This window comes from Thamnophis elegans, chromosome 6 (assembly GCF_009769535.1).
Source record: "Thamnophis elegans isolate rThaEle1 chromosome 6, rThaEle1.pri, whole genome shotgun sequence".
Taxonomy (NCBI): domain Eukaryota; kingdom Metazoa; phylum Chordata; class Lepidosauria; order Squamata; family Colubridae; genus Thamnophis; species Thamnophis elegans.
The window spans coordinates 74,992,387-75,009,327 of NC_045546.1; the positions used below are offsets into that span (position 1 = coordinate 74,992,387).

Consider the following 16,941-nt stretch of genomic DNA (forward strand, 5'->3'; position numbering starts at 1 on the left):
CATTTCCTTGGCAGTTCCTGCTGCTGCCATCTATTTTTTAAGGGGTCCATCACCTGATCTCCTACTCTTAAACCCAATGAGTTATCACAACCAGTTTTGATGGGGCTGTGGTTTTTCTGCTTGCACACTTACACTGATGATGTTAGTTAATCAGGTAATGAAATGCGTGGCACGACAAAACCGCGGTCCACTAAAGCGCGCCCGATTAAAGTGCGTCGCTGACGTCATCAGCAGCGCGACAACAGCGACCACGGAGAAAAAAGGGCGCTTTAAAAAGCACTTTGAAAGCAAGCCGATTCACGTTAAGGTAAGGGTTAGGTTTAGGGTTAGGTTTAGGGTTAGGTTAAGGGTTAGGGTTAGGTTAAGCGTTAGGGTTAGGTTTAGGGTTAGGTTAAGGGTTAGCGTTAGGTTTAGGGTTAGGTTAAGGGTTAGGTTTAGGGTTAGGGTTAGGTTTAGGGTTAGGTTAAGGGTTAGGTTTAGGATTAAGTTTCGGGGGGTTAGGTTTAGGGGTTAATTTTAGCTTTAGCGCTCACAGCGTGCTTTTTTCGTCGCGCTGTGATGACGTCAGGTACGCAGTTTCGTCGAGCGCGCTTTAGTCGAACGTGGTTTTGTGGTGGAACCAATGAAATGTCTCCCAGCAAACAACCAAGTTTAGAGAATACCAAGAACTCCACAAAAAAGATTTATTGCATGACTTCTAGACCATTTAAATTTATTCCCTTACAAACAGATTAAAGGAGTGTTTTCCAAACTTTTTCTTTCATTACCCAAAACCTTTTATCAGACAGGATTTTTTTTTGGTCAATGAAGGTAAAACACATTAAATATTTTTGTTGTGTTTGGATAATTGGGTCATATGTCATTAAAGAAAATTTTGTTTTATCTAATTTTGGATAATTTACCCAGATTTGGGACACACTGGGTTACAATTAAACTCCACCTTATTTCATATTTCCTTTTTCAATTAAAAACAAAGCAAGAAGAACTAGGCTGGAAACGATTGTGCATTATCTATGGCAATGTTTCAGTTTTTTGCTAGAGAGACAATGCAGAGAGATAATGTTCCACTTTCTTTTCCCAGAAGAATATAAGAGCTTTTTAGCTTTCCATCTTTTTCCTTTATTAATGTTGATAATTAAGACAATGGATAAACATTAGTAAATGGATGCTTTAACCCTGATTATAATGCATGGCATTGCATGAAATATATTTCATCCCTCGTTTACAGGGATGAAGAAGAGATAACAGTTTGAGAAGCAAGTTCAATTTTATGGCCAAAATCTCTTTTTTGTATATTTAAATATTTTTTGCCAATTATACATTTGTGTTATAACTACCCCACAACAATAAATACTAAATTACCTTCTAGCTTTTTCACTTTATTTTCTAATTTTTTCTTCCTGAAATTATAAAATAAACACATTTTTAAAATGCATATGTGAAACATGAGCAAAGAACTTCAATATATTTTTGTTTTTGTTTAATTGATGTAATCCATTATGTTTAATTCAAAGTTGCATTTTAGATTTAACTCTATTTCACAATTTGGTTAGCTTTATGAGGTGTTGGCTACCCATAGTGTTCGTTACAGATAACAATTGGAATTGTGGAACCATTAAAGGTGGGTGTTGTGCAAAACCTGTAAAGGTGAGTGAAGCACCTGGTTCTTTTAACAGTGAGGCAACCATGTCGTTTGAAAGATTTCAAAAGCTGCCCTGAGCTACCTGCATATGCATACTCACTTTGCTTCTCTGGTGGTACTACCGGAAGTGTTGTCTGTGCATGCTCAGAGACACACTTCAAGGACAGACACTTCAAGCTTTATTGAGGGTCCCCTTCAAATACTTTGTACATCCCTAACAAAGACTGCTCATAACATACAATAAACTCATCAAGAGAAGGTTTGAAGGTTTGAAGGTTTATTAACATTTATAGGCCGCCCTTTTCCCTGAGGGGACTCAGGGCGGCTTACATAAGATCGGGGGAGGGAAATACAAACAGTGACGTAGACAAACATAGAGTAAAATAATGAGCAACATTCATTCATCATTCGGGAGGGGCACTTATCTTTGTCCCCAGGCCTGACGGGCTAGCCAGGTCTTAAGGGCTATGCGGAAGGCCTGGACGGTGGTGAGAGTACGAATCTCCACGGGGAGCTCGTTCCAAAGGGTCGGAGCTACTACTGAAAAGGCTCTCCTCCTTGTAGTTGCCAGCCGGCACTGGCTGGCAGATGGAATACGGAGGAGAAACAGGAAGGGAAATTGTGGAGAAAACTTACTAACCTGGTTGGCAACTAGCTTGAGGTGTTTGCTTTCCTGAACTACTGAAAGGTACAGAATTAAGTCTACTTCTCTCATCAAGCATTTGGTTACACTGTTTATCACTGCAGAAGAAGAGGCAATCTATGCAAAAAGGGAACGAGTCATCAGAAAGGCTAAATGGTAGTTCCCTGTTATGGCCCAGCAGGAGCCGTTGGAGCTGCCACCAGACTCTGACAGCGAGGGGCCCTATGAGTCGACTCTGGAGGATGTGGAGGACCCTGGACAGGGTTCTGACTCCAAGCAGGGTGCAGAGAGGCTGGTTGGCCACCAGGAGGCGCCTGAGCCTTGGACCAGTGGGGAGGAGACAAGGGAGTGTGATCCGGACATCATGCATTGGAGCAGTGGGGAGGAGCCAAGGGAGTTGTTCCTGGATACCCAGCACAGAAGAGCTAATAGGCGTAAGGAACAGTTGCGCAGTTACAGGAGATAATTGCACTGAGCTGGTGGTAATTAGGCTCCTCTCAAGACTATAAAAGGAATGATTGTGCGCATGCCCTTTTGCAGGAGTCAACGTATTCACTAAAGTTGGAGAACTTTCGTGGCTAGCTTGGCAGGCTGGATTGCTGCCAAGGTTAGTCTGTGCTGGATTGCTGCCAAGGTCCTGTCTGTGTGTTGATAAATCCTTGCAGTATCTTTATCTCGGCATGCTTTGGTGTAGGACAAGGGGGGTCAGAACAGTTCCCTAGATGATATTCTTCCCTTTATAGGGATTACACTTGCTTTCCCATAAAAAATGGGAATTATGTTCTGGTCTTGCTGATGTGGAAGCATATTAACCAATTCTTTTCCTCTTACCAAATCTGCCAAGGAAGTCAATAACTGTCCTCACCCAAAGGTCCATCTCCCTCTCTAACACACATTGTCTCTCTTTTTACCTCTAAAATTACAGGAAGAGCTTGGATGATTATTTGGATTTTTTAATTAAAAAAAAGGCAAATGCAGTCTACACCTATTAGTTAGTTCCATTACAATGACTCACACGCTGTCACTTTTATCCATTTCTTCTCTCACTCGAACATATTCCAGATGAGTCTCTTGGTATATCTTAAGTGAACTCTAAAAAAAAAGACGATATGAACACATGTATATATGTATATGCATATAGAGGGAATTTTCTGGGTTCATACATCTTTTGGACAATTCATCGATGTTTCTTTTTTAAAAAAATATATTTTTATTTTCAAAACAAACATACAAATCCTCCTTCTTTACATACTGTAGAAAGTGTATCAGTTGGTTACAAAAGGCGTTTGTGCATCTCTTCCACCGTCATCAAATATAATTTATATTAATTCTAATATCTTAACTCGGATATTTATTATATTACCATCATCATACCTCCACTTTTATTTGACTATGGTTGTTTAAACGTCCTTCATCATAAAATATACCAAGATTTAATACATAACCACATACTGGCATTTCATTTACTTATTTATAAAATCCTCCATTAACATTAAATCCTCATATCCTATTCTAGCTAACATCCATAATATTTAATGCCAAAATTTTCTAATCCTCCTTTCCAAATCCCTGTTTACCATTTACGTCCAATTCCCTCATATTGTACTCATAGCATGTATATAATTTATTATCATTATCCTTTCTTTCTTTAACTATATCCTATATCATAACATTTCCCCCCCAAATAATTAAAACTTAGCTGTGTCTAATTTTGTTCTTTTTTATTGTTATTGTTATTAATAACCTTTATATATAGTCCAAAAGTATTTCTAACCTTCCCTTCACGGTTCACCCACAAATGTGCGAATGACAAAAGTGCGCCTGACTAAACCACGCCGACAAAAGCGCGCCGACAAATGAGCACTGAAGCGCGACGACAACAGCGCGCCGACAGAAGCGCGCTGTAACCCTAACCCTAAACCTAACCCTAAACCTAACCCTAAACCTTACCTTAACTTAAATCGCGCTTTTGTCGGCGCGCTGTTGTCGGCGCGCTTTTGACATCGCAGTTTTAGTGCCGCGGTTTTGTTGCCGCGGTTTTGTCATTCGCGCATTTGTCGGGTCACGTCCCTTCACGGGTAACATTCAATATTCATATCCATTTATTACTTATCATAACAGCTCAACATTGTATACATTACTATCATTATCAATTTTTATTTAACTATACCTCATCGATGTTTTTTAATTCATACCATGGCCCTGCAAAACCTCTCATTACTATATAATAATCAGTCATAAGGCATTAACATGTTCATTTTTTAATTTTGTATCTACGGTGAGCTACATTAGTTTGTCAATGTGCATCCCTAAAGTGTTGAAGTTTTAGTGCCACATTTAAGGATGGGGCAAAAGCAGGTCTCTGGAACTGCTAATGAAGTAAAAATTGGCAACTAAAATCACCCATCCACTCACTAATGTTCACTGCTAACAGTTCTCCTTTGAGAGGGGGAAAAATGGGCCTCTGGAGCCTGGGGGAAGGTTTAGGTTTAGTTTTATTTATATGCCGCCCTATTCCCAGCGGGACTCAGGGCGGCTTACAAACCCAAGGGGGGAAGGGAAGCACAGAAACTACAAATACAAGCATTTAAAAATAACCAACAGACACACAGATCGAGAGGGGAAGGGAACTCATTGACCTCAGGCCTGCCGACACAGCCAGGTTTTAACGGCTTTTCGGAAGGCTTGGAGAGAGGTGAGGGCCCGGATCTCTGGGGGGAGTTCGTTCCAAAGGGCGGAGCTGCCACAGAGAAGGCCCTCCCCTGGGTAGTAGCCAGATGACATTGGCTGGTAGACGGAACCCGGAGGCGGCCAACCCTGTGTGATCTAATGGGTCTTTGGGATGTAATTGGCAGCAGGCGGTCTCTCCAGTACCCAGGTCCAATACCATGGGCTTTATAAGTGACGACTAGCATGAAGCAGTTTTTGCCCTCCCAGATGCTCAAGGAAAGCCTCCAGAGCCCAGGGAAGGCGAAAACATACACCACCACCACCGACATGGTGCAGGAGGCTGACTAGGCCACACCCACCATAGCCACGCCCACCCAGCAACTAGGCAGAGAACCCGTTGCTGAAATTTTTGAAGCCCACCCCTGGTTAGCCTGTATGTTCCTCACCAGAAGTCAAACAATGTACTAGGCATGAGATGATACTAATCATAAAAGGAGGCCCATTGAGATAAAAGATGGACTTATGACTGAAACAGCACAGTGAAGTGTTAAATCTCCAGCAAGTCACACTACCTCATTCTCTTTTTAGATTTTATAATTATAAATAATATACAATCTTAATTACATGGTTATAATTTACAGCTGCTAGTCAACAAGGGAGTGAAAGCTAACTTTTCAAGTCCTGGTCTTGAATTAGTATGGTATCAAGGCATGCAAATTCCAAAGTAATAATTTTTTTTAACCAAAACTTTATGCATAAATTTCCAGCTACAAATCATAATTTATTATGTTTAAAAAAAATGCAGTGCCTCTAAGCAATCTGGATCTCTATTTCAAAAAAGAGGAAACTACCTTTTTTTCTTCTAGCTCTGCTTTTACAGATCCCAGCTCTTCTTGACACTTTTTCAGAGGTGATATTTTCTGGAACATTTGTTCCACTTGGTGATGAAGTGTACTGTTTTCTCTGAAACAGACACAGGAAACTTTACAGAAAGAAAGCATAGCTTTAAAAATGATTAGAAAAAAACTTAAAACTCAGCTGAAATTCTGTTTTGTGTATTTGTTTTGTCAAAGGTCCAAAGAAGCAATAAAGCCAGAATATCCTACATTGTATAGAGCCGAGGTGGCGCAGTGGTTAAATGCAGCACTGCAGGCTACTTCAGCTGACTGCAGTTCGGCTGTTCAAATCTCACCGGCTCAAGGTTGACTCAGCCTTCCATCCTTCCGAGGTGGGTAAAATGAGGACCTGGATTGTTGTTGGGGGTAATATGCTGACTCTGTAAACCGCTTAGAGAGGGCTGAAAGCCCTATGAAGCGGTATATAAGTCTAACTGCTATTGCTATTGCTATTGTATTCAAAGATGAATTCTACAGAAGCTATTTTGTCATGTTATGTTGCTTGGGGAAGAGTTACATTATAAGCAACTATTAATACACAGAAACTCATACAACTCCAAACAATGGGAAATTGAACTGGAATAAATTCTTACCTTTTAGCAAATTGAAGCTGTGTTGACTTGTTAAAGAAAACTGGATATACAGAATTATATTTGCTACATATGCTAGAGCTGGGAAGGTGGGGGGAAATAAACCCACTCAAAAGAGAACAGGTTTCTTGAAAGTATGAATCCATAATGAGAAACTTGGGGTGCTGCCTGAATTAAGAAATGAAAATTGTTAAAGGGTGTTAAAATCTTAAAGGTACCTTTGAAATGGGAGAGAAAAACTGAAGGAGATCAAATCCTATGACAGTGTAGAATCAATTAAGGATCACGACTGTTAGAAGCCAAAGGAAGGAATTCAAAGTTGACTGGTTCAACATTTCTTTATAAAATCCTGAAATCCCTTTAGGGATGTTTGCCAACATCCAGATATCTATTACTGATTCGTGGATTTATGAATGGATAAGGGATGGGTTATTTCCCTTAATACCTGCTTTTTTTTTTACTAGCAGAGATGCATTTTAAATTTGGTAGAAACGTATCAGCATTCAATGGTTTTTTTAAAAAAATATCTTGAAGTCATCAGTTAAGCTTCATGACTGAAGAGTCAGAAGAGTATAATAATTGGTGACTCTTACTTTATGGGTGCTTTGTAACCCCCCACACACACACAAACCACACAATCTCATTGTCATGGAAACAAGGCAGATGCTTTCTACTAAAGTTGTTGTGGCTGCTGCTCCCTACCTAGCTGCTAATGCCTGATGCAACTCTGGGTAATCAAAGCCCAGGCAGATTACACCAGCAAGATTTCAGAAGTCAGAATGAATACAATATATAGTATATGCACTTCAGCATTTCATCAAAACACTGCTCCTCACTTGTTAGAAGCTTCCGATGCCGCTGTTGAAAATGCTACAATTTAAATTCCCAACAATAAAGCAAGACATTGCAGGTTTCATTTTTAATGTAGAAAAAGGATATCATTGCACTTTTGTTGGTATTCTGCAAGTAGGTGGCTATAAAAAAAAAAAAGGACAGGAGAAGGGTTAGGTGACAAACAACACATATGACAAACAAACAAGACAGATTGCTGACTGGCAAAGGGGGGAAAAATAACTCAAGAGACCAAAATCTAAACAGCAATATCTTGAATATCATTGTCTGGTAGTTGCAGAAAATGGTCTCTTAGAAAAAGAAAAGGTTCCACCACAAAACAGCGGAGGACAAAATCGCGCTTGACGAAAGCGCGCATTTGACGTCATCACAGCGCGACGAAAACATCGCGCTGTGATAGAAAAATGTAAAAATAAAGCGAAAACCTTACCCTAACCCCCCCAAACCTAACCCTAAACCTAACCCTTAACCTAACCCTAAATCTAACCCTAAAGCTAACCGTTAACGTAACGCTAAACCTAACGCTAACCCTTAACCTAACGCTAAACCTAACGCTAACGCTCTAAACCTAACCCTTAACCTAACCCTAACCCTAACCCTAACCCTTACCTTTATGTGAATCGGCTTGCTTTAATTTTAATTCAATTTTTAATTTTTTTCATTGCGCTGTGCTGACGTCACATGCGCGCTTTCGTCGAGCGCGATTTTGTCCTCCGCGCTTTTGACGGGTCACGAAAGAAAAGGGAAGACATTCTTTTCCTTTTGAGCAAATATAAGATATGCTTGAGATCTGATTCCTCACAGCAGACATTTTTGTTTTATAAACGTATCCCCAAAAGTGGAGATGTGGATTTATTTCACCCTGATGACTAAACTGCTTCCAAGTAAGTATATCAAGGACTGTAAATAGTAGAGGGGGGAGTCACACAATTGTGGGGGGACTGTTCCCCATGTGCTTAAGTGAGCACATACTCTGTCTGTTTGCCTGCCTGCCTACCTACTACCTCCCTCCTTATCGTTATTGTCGAGGTGGTCATCTTATTGTCCCTTGCCGTCTCCATAAAGATCCCTTGACACTACACTAGAAAGCAAAATGTGGTCCTTTACACTACCATACCCATCCATGGGAAATCCATGGCTCATCTGCAGTTCTCTATCATCCAAGATTATATTGCAAACATTTGGCAGGAAAATGCCTGGTATTTGACAATGCAGTTTCTTGGGTTCTCTCTCAAGTAAGGGTGAGGATGGGAGGAAAGTTTTGCTCCCATTCCAGTGTTTAAACCCATTGACCTGGCCAAATATGCCCCAAATATTTGCTCCATCCCTTCTAACAATGTTATTGTGTCAAAAAGACACAATAAGACATTTTGCAGTGATATAATTGACAGGAGAGAGTTGTACCCCATGGCTGAAAAAAGGTTGCCTATTTATGTTTTAGGCCTGAGGAAGTGAAAACCAGAGCATCAGCTGTGCTTGGAAGAAAATGATTTCAGTGAAAATTAATGAATGGTTAGTATAAAATGGTTTCCAAAGAATATTCCCGTGAAAATGTTTCCAAACACTTTTTGAATCACAGGTATTCCATGTGAAAAACATTGTTATCATAGCAGCAAAGTATATCAGGTTGACATCTTTGCCACACCATCTTCCACAGTAGTGTTGGAACAGTGGTGGGTTGCAGACGGTACGCCCCAGTACGGGTGTACCGGAGCCTGCCCGCAGCACCGGATACCATTCCGGTACGGTGCTCCAGAGGGCCCACCCGCCCGCCCGAGCTCCTTGCTGATCTTTTAAGTCTTTGGAGCTTTCGCGCACGGCACGTACAGCGCCTGCGCAACACTCCGCTGAGCAGCTAGAGCGTCACAGAGGCTCATGTAGGTGCTAAGATGCGTGCACGGGCGCTGCACTCATCCATGTGCCCACCACCGGAACCCGGAACCCACCACTATGTTGGACATAACAGAACTCCCAAAATGTGTTAAAAGTTATACCCCAAAGTATTTTATCAGATAACATGGATTATATTCCATGTTAGATTCCTTTTGCTCATTATGCCCAATATATTTGCAGTATCACATATTTCTAGCCTTCCATCTAGTCCCTTAATTATATTGCAACAATATAATTTGTAGTTTTGTAGTTTAGGACTATAAAAATAAATAAATCCGTGCAAAAAGAGATGAAAAGGTACTTACTCAGCATCAAGTATTTTTTGTTTTAAAGCTATTAAGGCAGCAATATATTCATTCAAATTCTGGGGAAAAAAAGATGACAAATTATTAAGAATATTTATTAGAGCTGTCACGTTTTGAAAATGATTTAGATGAAATGCTTTGGACCTTGTACAATCTTTTTTCTAGACGGGCTGCCTTCATCCACAACAAAGAAGTGAAGCACTTGTACAAATTCTGAACTGTTTTTCCAAATCACTGTCAAGTTTGCACTTTCATAAAAATATTTTATAAAAACCATTATCTAAACATATTTTAAATCAAGCTAGAGATTTGACAGAAACACTCCTTTATATAGGACATTTTTAAATAAGGTTTAATCTGCTGCAGTAATTTTATTTTAAAAAGCTAGAAAGGTTTAACACCATTATAGGTAAGATTGTATTAGAAAAATAAGGTGGTAAACCGAACCCTCAAAAGTGCTATAGAAGAAATGTGAATGAATTTGTGAACAAGTGTGAATAAGTGGAAGCTCTTTCTAAAGCTATCATTTTCTAGCATCACAACTTTCCTGGTCTTCTTAGTTGTTTCATTAATTCTTTCTTCATCTATTTATTCTGTAGTTTAATCCTCGTTCATTCTCTCTATATTACCAAACCACCTCAATGTACTTCTTTCACACTAGTTATTAACTTCTCTATTCAGCATTCTCAGCCATTCAGCATCCATTTGCTATTCATCCTATTTCTTCTTACTTTACTACACATGCTTAAGCACTCCATTCTCATAGTAATCCACTCCAGTTGGGTTGAGAGGGGAGGATTAAGTGCTCAGGCAGAAATGTGGATATGGGAAGGCTTATTACTATAGTAAAGGGAAGGAGGTAGGACAGGAGTTAGATTACAGAAGACTGGCTGATACCCATCCCATCTTCTAATGCAGTGGTTCCCAAACTTGGCCACTTTAAGACTTGTGGACTTCAACTCCCAGAATTCTCCAGCCAGCAGAGCTGGAGAATTCTGGGAGTTGAAGTCCACAAGTCTTAAAGTGGCCAAGTTTGGGAACCACTGTTCTAATGCAACTGCCTCCTAGAATACAGGAAGCTGAATTCCCAGCATTTATCCTCAGGCTGCTTTTAGTGAATTCATGTGTAATAAGACCTTGTTTGAAATACTTTCTTAGGGATCATTACAAACATTTTGCATGTATAACCCGAGAACTGTTTGGGCAAGAATAAAGAAGTGCCATCTCTGACATCTGTCTCAGTTTTGGTAGTTTAGAAGGTCTCACACAATGCTGGGATGGTGGAGGTTATAGTAATTTGAGAACAGATTGCCCAGAAAATTGGCAGCACCTGTGTTGCTTTCTTCCCTTCGCTTTAAACCCTCTCCCCAAGGACAGCGTGACAAGGTTAACAATAAAAAACTTTGCTATGAAATAATTGAATGTGTGTGGGAGATAGAAAGAGAGAGAGAGAGAGGGAGCGAGAAGTGTGTAAAAATGTAAAGCAGCCTAAAGCAGCAAGAAAACGATGTTTTTTCTGTAGCATTACTCACAAGGAGTAGTAGGTAGAGTGGCAGAAGTTGTAGCAGCAGTGTAGAAGAGTGGAAAATAGCAATAGCAATAGCAGTTAGACTTATATACCGCTTCATAGGGCTTTCAGCCCTCTCTAAGCGGTTTACAGAGTCAGCATATTGCCCCCAACAACAATCCGGGTCCTCATTTTACCCACCTCGGAAGGATGGAAGGCTGAGTCAACCTTGAGCCGGTGAGTTTTGAACCGCTGAACTGCTGAACTAGCAGTCAGCTGACGTGGCCTGCAGTGCTGCACTCTACCCACTGAGCCACCTCGGCTAGTGAATAATAGTTATGTGAGTGCTTGTGTGAATTTTTTAGGGACCTGGGTTGCTGTTAGATCTTTTGGCATCTTGGACCCACAAAATTGGATATAGTTTAAAAGAACTTGTGACAAATACTTTGGGAGGTAGTTATCAGGTGTCCTGTTATGACCGGATGTGAGTAAATCTACTTGAAATTGGGTTGTGCGGACAGGCTGAGTATAATGCTGATATGTTACCACCCTATTGTTCAACATTATTGCTCTTGAGTTTCTAGATCTCATTGAAATTGCTTAGTTATTTTTGGTTGGGGCAGCATAAAAGCCACAACAGAAAATAAAGTTCAGGTTTGATGTTGAATTTCATATCTTTGCTACTGCTGGTAGACAATCTCCCTTATATATTCAGGTAGCTCTCAACTTGCAATCACAACTGAGCCCAGAATTTGGTTGCTGTACTTTATTAAGCAAGTCACCATGTGATCTGATTTGACTTTATTATGACAACTATTTTTTGAAGATTGGTAAGGTTTTTTTATTAGTTTTTATGTATTTTATATTATAAATTAATAAAAAGAAAAAAGTGACACCACCATGTGGTTGTTCAGCAAATCCAGCATATACAATGGGCAGAAAAATGTCCACTGACCCCATCATTTTGTAACACCTTACTACCAAAGGCCAACATAGCTCCTACAGTCTTTTTTCAAGAGAGGAGAAAGGTAAAAATGATTGTTTTTGCCAGATATTTAGAGTACAAGGGGGGGTTCCTTAATTTTATGGTTTAAGGAATTGCTGGATTTAGTTCTATGTTAATTAGACATCTGAAATTGATCTTTGAATTGTGTGTGGTTATTTGAATTAGTAAATTTTTACTGACTATGATCCATTTGAACTCCATGAATATCAATACTGGAAAGAAAGAATAAGAACAAATATCTATAAACAGATTTATGCTTAAACTACATATTCAAAACAAATAGGCCTTTTTCTAAGCAGATATTATATTCGCATTCTTCTGGGTTTTTTTCCAAATGGAACAATAACTTTTTCTGTTTCTATTTTTCTTCTTGATCACATTCATTTACAATGTTGCATAATTTTTCCCAAATTCTTATTTTTCATTGCTACCTTCAATACAACATAACACAAAACTATTGCCATCTTATAGATTTCTCCTTTCTTATTAACCATAACCATGACATCAATTCATATCTTCTGACTTTTAGTCCTTTCATAATTAAACCTACAGCTTTACTTCTTTACACGTATTCAACTCTATGTTAGACTACCTTCATTTAGTAACCATCATTCCCTAAATACCACAGATATACACAGCTTATCTATTTTCTAATACATTTTACCTATTTTACTTTTGTTCATTTTTCACATTAAATCCTGTCCTTAGCTCATGAATTTATTCTTTTGCTATTCCAAATTACAGTCTTCCGTGTGCATTGTGATAAGATGTGCCCATAAATATCAAACATATTGCTCTAATCAACTTTCACTTAATGCTTAGGAGCGCAGTGGCTCACTTGGTTAGAGCACTGGGTTGACGATCCCATAGAGCCATGTTCAAGACCCAAGTGCTGCTATGTGACGAGGTGAGCTCCTGTCCTTTGCTCCATCTCCTTCCAATCTAGGAGTTTGAAAGCATGGTACCACTTCAGTGGGCTCATTAATGGGAACATGAAAGGAACCCCTAACTTGTGCATCTCCTGGGCAATGGTGATATCATCTGCTAATCATTCCAACTTCTACAGAGAAAATGTAGATTGGATACCAATCAAAACAATACAGTATTCCCTGCTAATGATAAGGGCAATTATTTGGTAAGGGCAATACCAGTCAGATTTGATTATGGCTCAAATTCCACAAACATAACCAAATACCACTTTTACCACAAGCACACTTCTATGCAAGCTAGAATCTCTAAAAGGTACAAGCAGTGTAGTGAATGCCTAATAATGCTTACTGGGATGGGGAAATCACAATTCAACTTGTAAACAGAAACCTTTTTGCTTTATGACCACCTAATACAATGTTCTGAAGTAAATCCAAACACCAGAATCAATGGAGAAAACTCAGAGAGGTGCCTACTCCAGACGTCTATTTCTCAGATTCTAGAAATTATAGATAAGGATTCTACTACAAATCAAGTCCAATACTTAAGTATGGCTAGTTTCTAAATGGCCAGATTAGCCTTGGTTGTAACAAGGAAGAATTACCTTCAAAAAGAATGCTTTACTGAAATTGTTAGTGAGTGACCAGCTTCCTTTTATGGCTTGTTTGACCTAAGGTTTTGTGAGCAGAACAGACTATTCAATAGTCAGTGGATTTGTTACTTTGTAGGAAAAAAAGTGCAAAGATACTATATAAACACAATTGTTTCAGTTTATCTGCCAAACTAATCTAAGTATTTTAATAGTAAAATAGAATGTGCTTGGGTGAATAAACAGAACACTTGTGTCATCTAATATTGACCAAAGCTACTTTCAATGGTATTCATTTTTGTATTTTGCTTCCATTCATCAAGCATCATATTAAACTACAATAACTATGTGGAAAAAAAATCAATGATGTACTGCAGAGAGATTAGCAGATTCATGGCTACGATTTCTACAGACTACTTCAAATAAATGCTAGAGTAGATTTTTATTAGATTCTTGTTGAAACACCTTGTTCGCTTAGACAAAAATAAAGATTTTATGTCTTGGAAAGCAGACTAACAAAGCCTTAACCAGAATGAAAAGCTGAAAATGCATTATTGCTTTGTATATGCAGCATGAGTAAATAAGTACTTTAGTAAAAAAAAAAAAAATCATCACACAGAATTTAACTCAGCACCTGGACAAAATATACTTATCAAGCTCTTAATTTAGGGAAGAGAGAGAGGGAGGGAGAGAGAATTCTGCTGAGTCAGAGTTTAACTTGAAGGTCTAAAAGAAAATTAATAAATAGCACTAAAAGCAAGCTAATAATAATTTTAAGAAAGAACATTATTTTATGATGGCATGAAAAAGTGGAAGAAAGTCAAAGACTAAGATAAAAAGAATGAAGAGTACAATAAAAAGGATAAAATTATTCATCTAAAAGATATGTTTGAGCTTCTAAACAATTTATTGGTCTGAAACAGATATCAAAGTAAATAAACGAAAGCAAAACATAATTAAGAGGTGATAGGATATTTTGAAAACTTTTTAAGATGAAAAAACTTTAGGAATATGATTCAGTTCACTTTTCTTTAACTGTCCTTCTATAAACTAAAGACAACTTAAGAAAAATGAATTGATTCATATTCCTATAGTGTTTTTTCAACTTAAATAGTATTCAAAATACTCAGACAACATCACTTATTCATGAAATTTCTTTAAGATGGAATCCATCCTGATCATTTGGACATCAATGTCGCTTGAAAAAATGAATTCTAGTATTTTAATGATACATTGATTATTAAAAGCAGTAAAAAATAGTTTCATATAGTAAAAGTTATAAACTCTAATATTAATATTAACTATTGTACATCTCCATTTACATTATATTAAATCAGATGAAAATCTGGCAAGGTGGCTTACTCTCAAGAAAGCAAAATCTTACTGAAAGGGGCAATTTAAATACAGTATTCCTTGGTTACATTACACATACTTCTTTGTGAAGTGACTTCAGATCTTAATCTTATACAGTAATGCTGAAATATGGATTCTGTTTCTAAGATTGGATAACATATTTACAATTGGAATTCTTTAAATTTCTTCGTTCCAAATTGGCAAAACTTACAAAATACTACAACAACAATAACTATGTGGAAATTTGTTTTGCTTTAAAGGCAAATTGCTTAAGTTCCAAGGAACTTAAGCAAAAAATGTCAGCACAATTCAACAGGGGTAACTATCACCCCAAAATTACATTGACTATCCAACAAGGGCAATGACCTTGAGATTAGGAAATGATCAAAAATTGATAGGTTCAAGATACAGAGATAGGTTTAAGATACAGAAGGATCTTAATAGATTTAAACACTGGGCCCTATCCAACAAAATGAAATTCAATGTAGAGAAAAGGTTTTATATCTAGACAAGAAAAAAACAAATGTACAGGTATAGTATGGTACCTGGCTCCAGGTCATAGGCTGTCCTAGTGGACAATCACTTAAATATGAACCAGAAGTGTGCTGCTAAAAAAAGCCAACACAGTTCTAGGCTGCATTAAGAGAGAGATAGAATGAAGATCATGTGAAGTGTTAATACCACTTTATAATGCCTTGGTAAGGCCACATTTGGAATACTGCATCCAGTTTCAGTGGCCACGATATAAAAAAGATGTTGAGACTCTAGAAAGAGTGTAGAGGAGAGTAACAAAGATGATTAGGGCATTGGAGACTAAAACATATGAAGAACGGTTGCAGGAACTGGGTATGTCTAGTTTAATGAAAAGAAGGACCAGGGGAAACATGATAGCAGTGTTCCAATATCTCAGAGGTTGCCATAAAGAAGGAGTCAAGCTATTCTCCAAAGCAGCTGAGGGCAGGACAAGAAGCAATGGGTGGAAACTAATCAAGGAGAGAAGCAACTTAGAACTAACAGAAATTTCCTGATAGTTAACAATAGCTCAGTGGAACAACTTGTCTCCAGAAATTGTGAGTACTCCAACACTGGAAGTTTTTAAGATGTTGGACAACATCTTTGTCTGAAATGGCATAACCCATAACCCAACCTGTAGGGGGTTGGACTAGGAGACCTCCAAGGTCCCTTCCAATTCTGTTATTCTGTTAAGACTGTCTCCTAATGGACAGCTCACCCCATGCTGGAGGATGCAAAAGTGTTTGGGAACTTCATTCAAGAGAGCCCAAGAAAACCGAACCATCCTCCACATCAATTTGCTCCCCGCGTACTTCGCTCCGTCCTTAAAACACCAGCCAGTCATTTATTCCAAGGGTCTCCAACCTTGGCCGCTTTAAGACTTGTGGACTTCAACTCCCAGAATTCCTCAGCCAGCGTTGCTGGCTGAGGAATTCTGGGAATTGAAGTCCACAAGTCTTAAAGTGGCCAAAGGTTGGAGACCCCTGATTTATTCAATAAGGCCGTCTTAAAACGGGGCTGCCCAATTCGGCAAAAACAACAACAACAACAACAACAACAACCCTCCCCAGCACGACGGGCTTCAACGGGCAAAGGGGCTAAAGATTAAGAGCTCCACCTGCTGAAGGGCTCCGCAGTTGGCGCAGGCCGTGGCCGCCTCCGCCGTGATCGCCGCCGTGTTGGCCGCCGGCGGGGTCTCCCCGGGCATCATGATTCCCAACGCAGCGCAAGCGGCCCATCCGTCGCCCGTTGCGAGCCTCGGGCGCTGGTGGAGGCGACAGCGGTAGCGGTAAGCAGCAAGTAGCGAAATCTTGCCTAGAAGCCAGTGCGACGAGTGCGACGCAAGAGGGAAGAAAGACCCCCCCTTCGCCGGCGCTGCGATTAGCTGCCCCGCGCAGTGCCTGATTTAAAAAAAAAAGGGGGGGGGGAATCGGCGAACTGCAACTCCCAGCCTACTACGCAACTTCGACTTTCGCTTTCTCAAATCGAGGGCTTGAACTTAAAGACGTGAGGTTTTTCTAATGGGTGATGTTATCTCCGCAAGGGCGGTTCTCTT

The 16,941-nt window shown here is 39.2% G+C and overlaps 1 protein-coding gene across 1 annotated transcript in view; it reads right to left on the minus strand.

Moving 5' to 3' along the window:
* Positions 1-16,711, minus strand: part of ICE1 (interactor of little elongation complex ELL subunit 1) — a 41,810-nt gene extending 25,099 nt beyond the window's left edge. The window contains exons 1-7 of the mRNA XM_032219788.1: positions 16,504-16,711; positions 9,492-9,550; positions 7,381-7,415; positions 6,445-6,463; positions 5,807-5,918; positions 3,301-3,377; positions 1,363-1,400 (exon numbers count right to left, since the gene is read on the minus strand). Of these exons, the coding sequence (XP_032075679.1) occupies positions 1,363-1,400; positions 3,301-3,377; positions 5,807-5,918; positions 6,445-6,463; positions 7,381-7,415; positions 9,492-9,550; positions 16,504-16,596 (433 nt within the window). The 5' untranslated portion in view covers positions 16,597-16,711. The remainder of the gene's footprint in view (positions 1-1,362; positions 1,401-3,300; positions 3,378-5,806; positions 5,919-6,444; positions 6,464-7,380; positions 7,416-9,491; positions 9,551-16,503) is intronic.
* Positions 16,712-16,941: the final 230 nt, after the last annotated feature.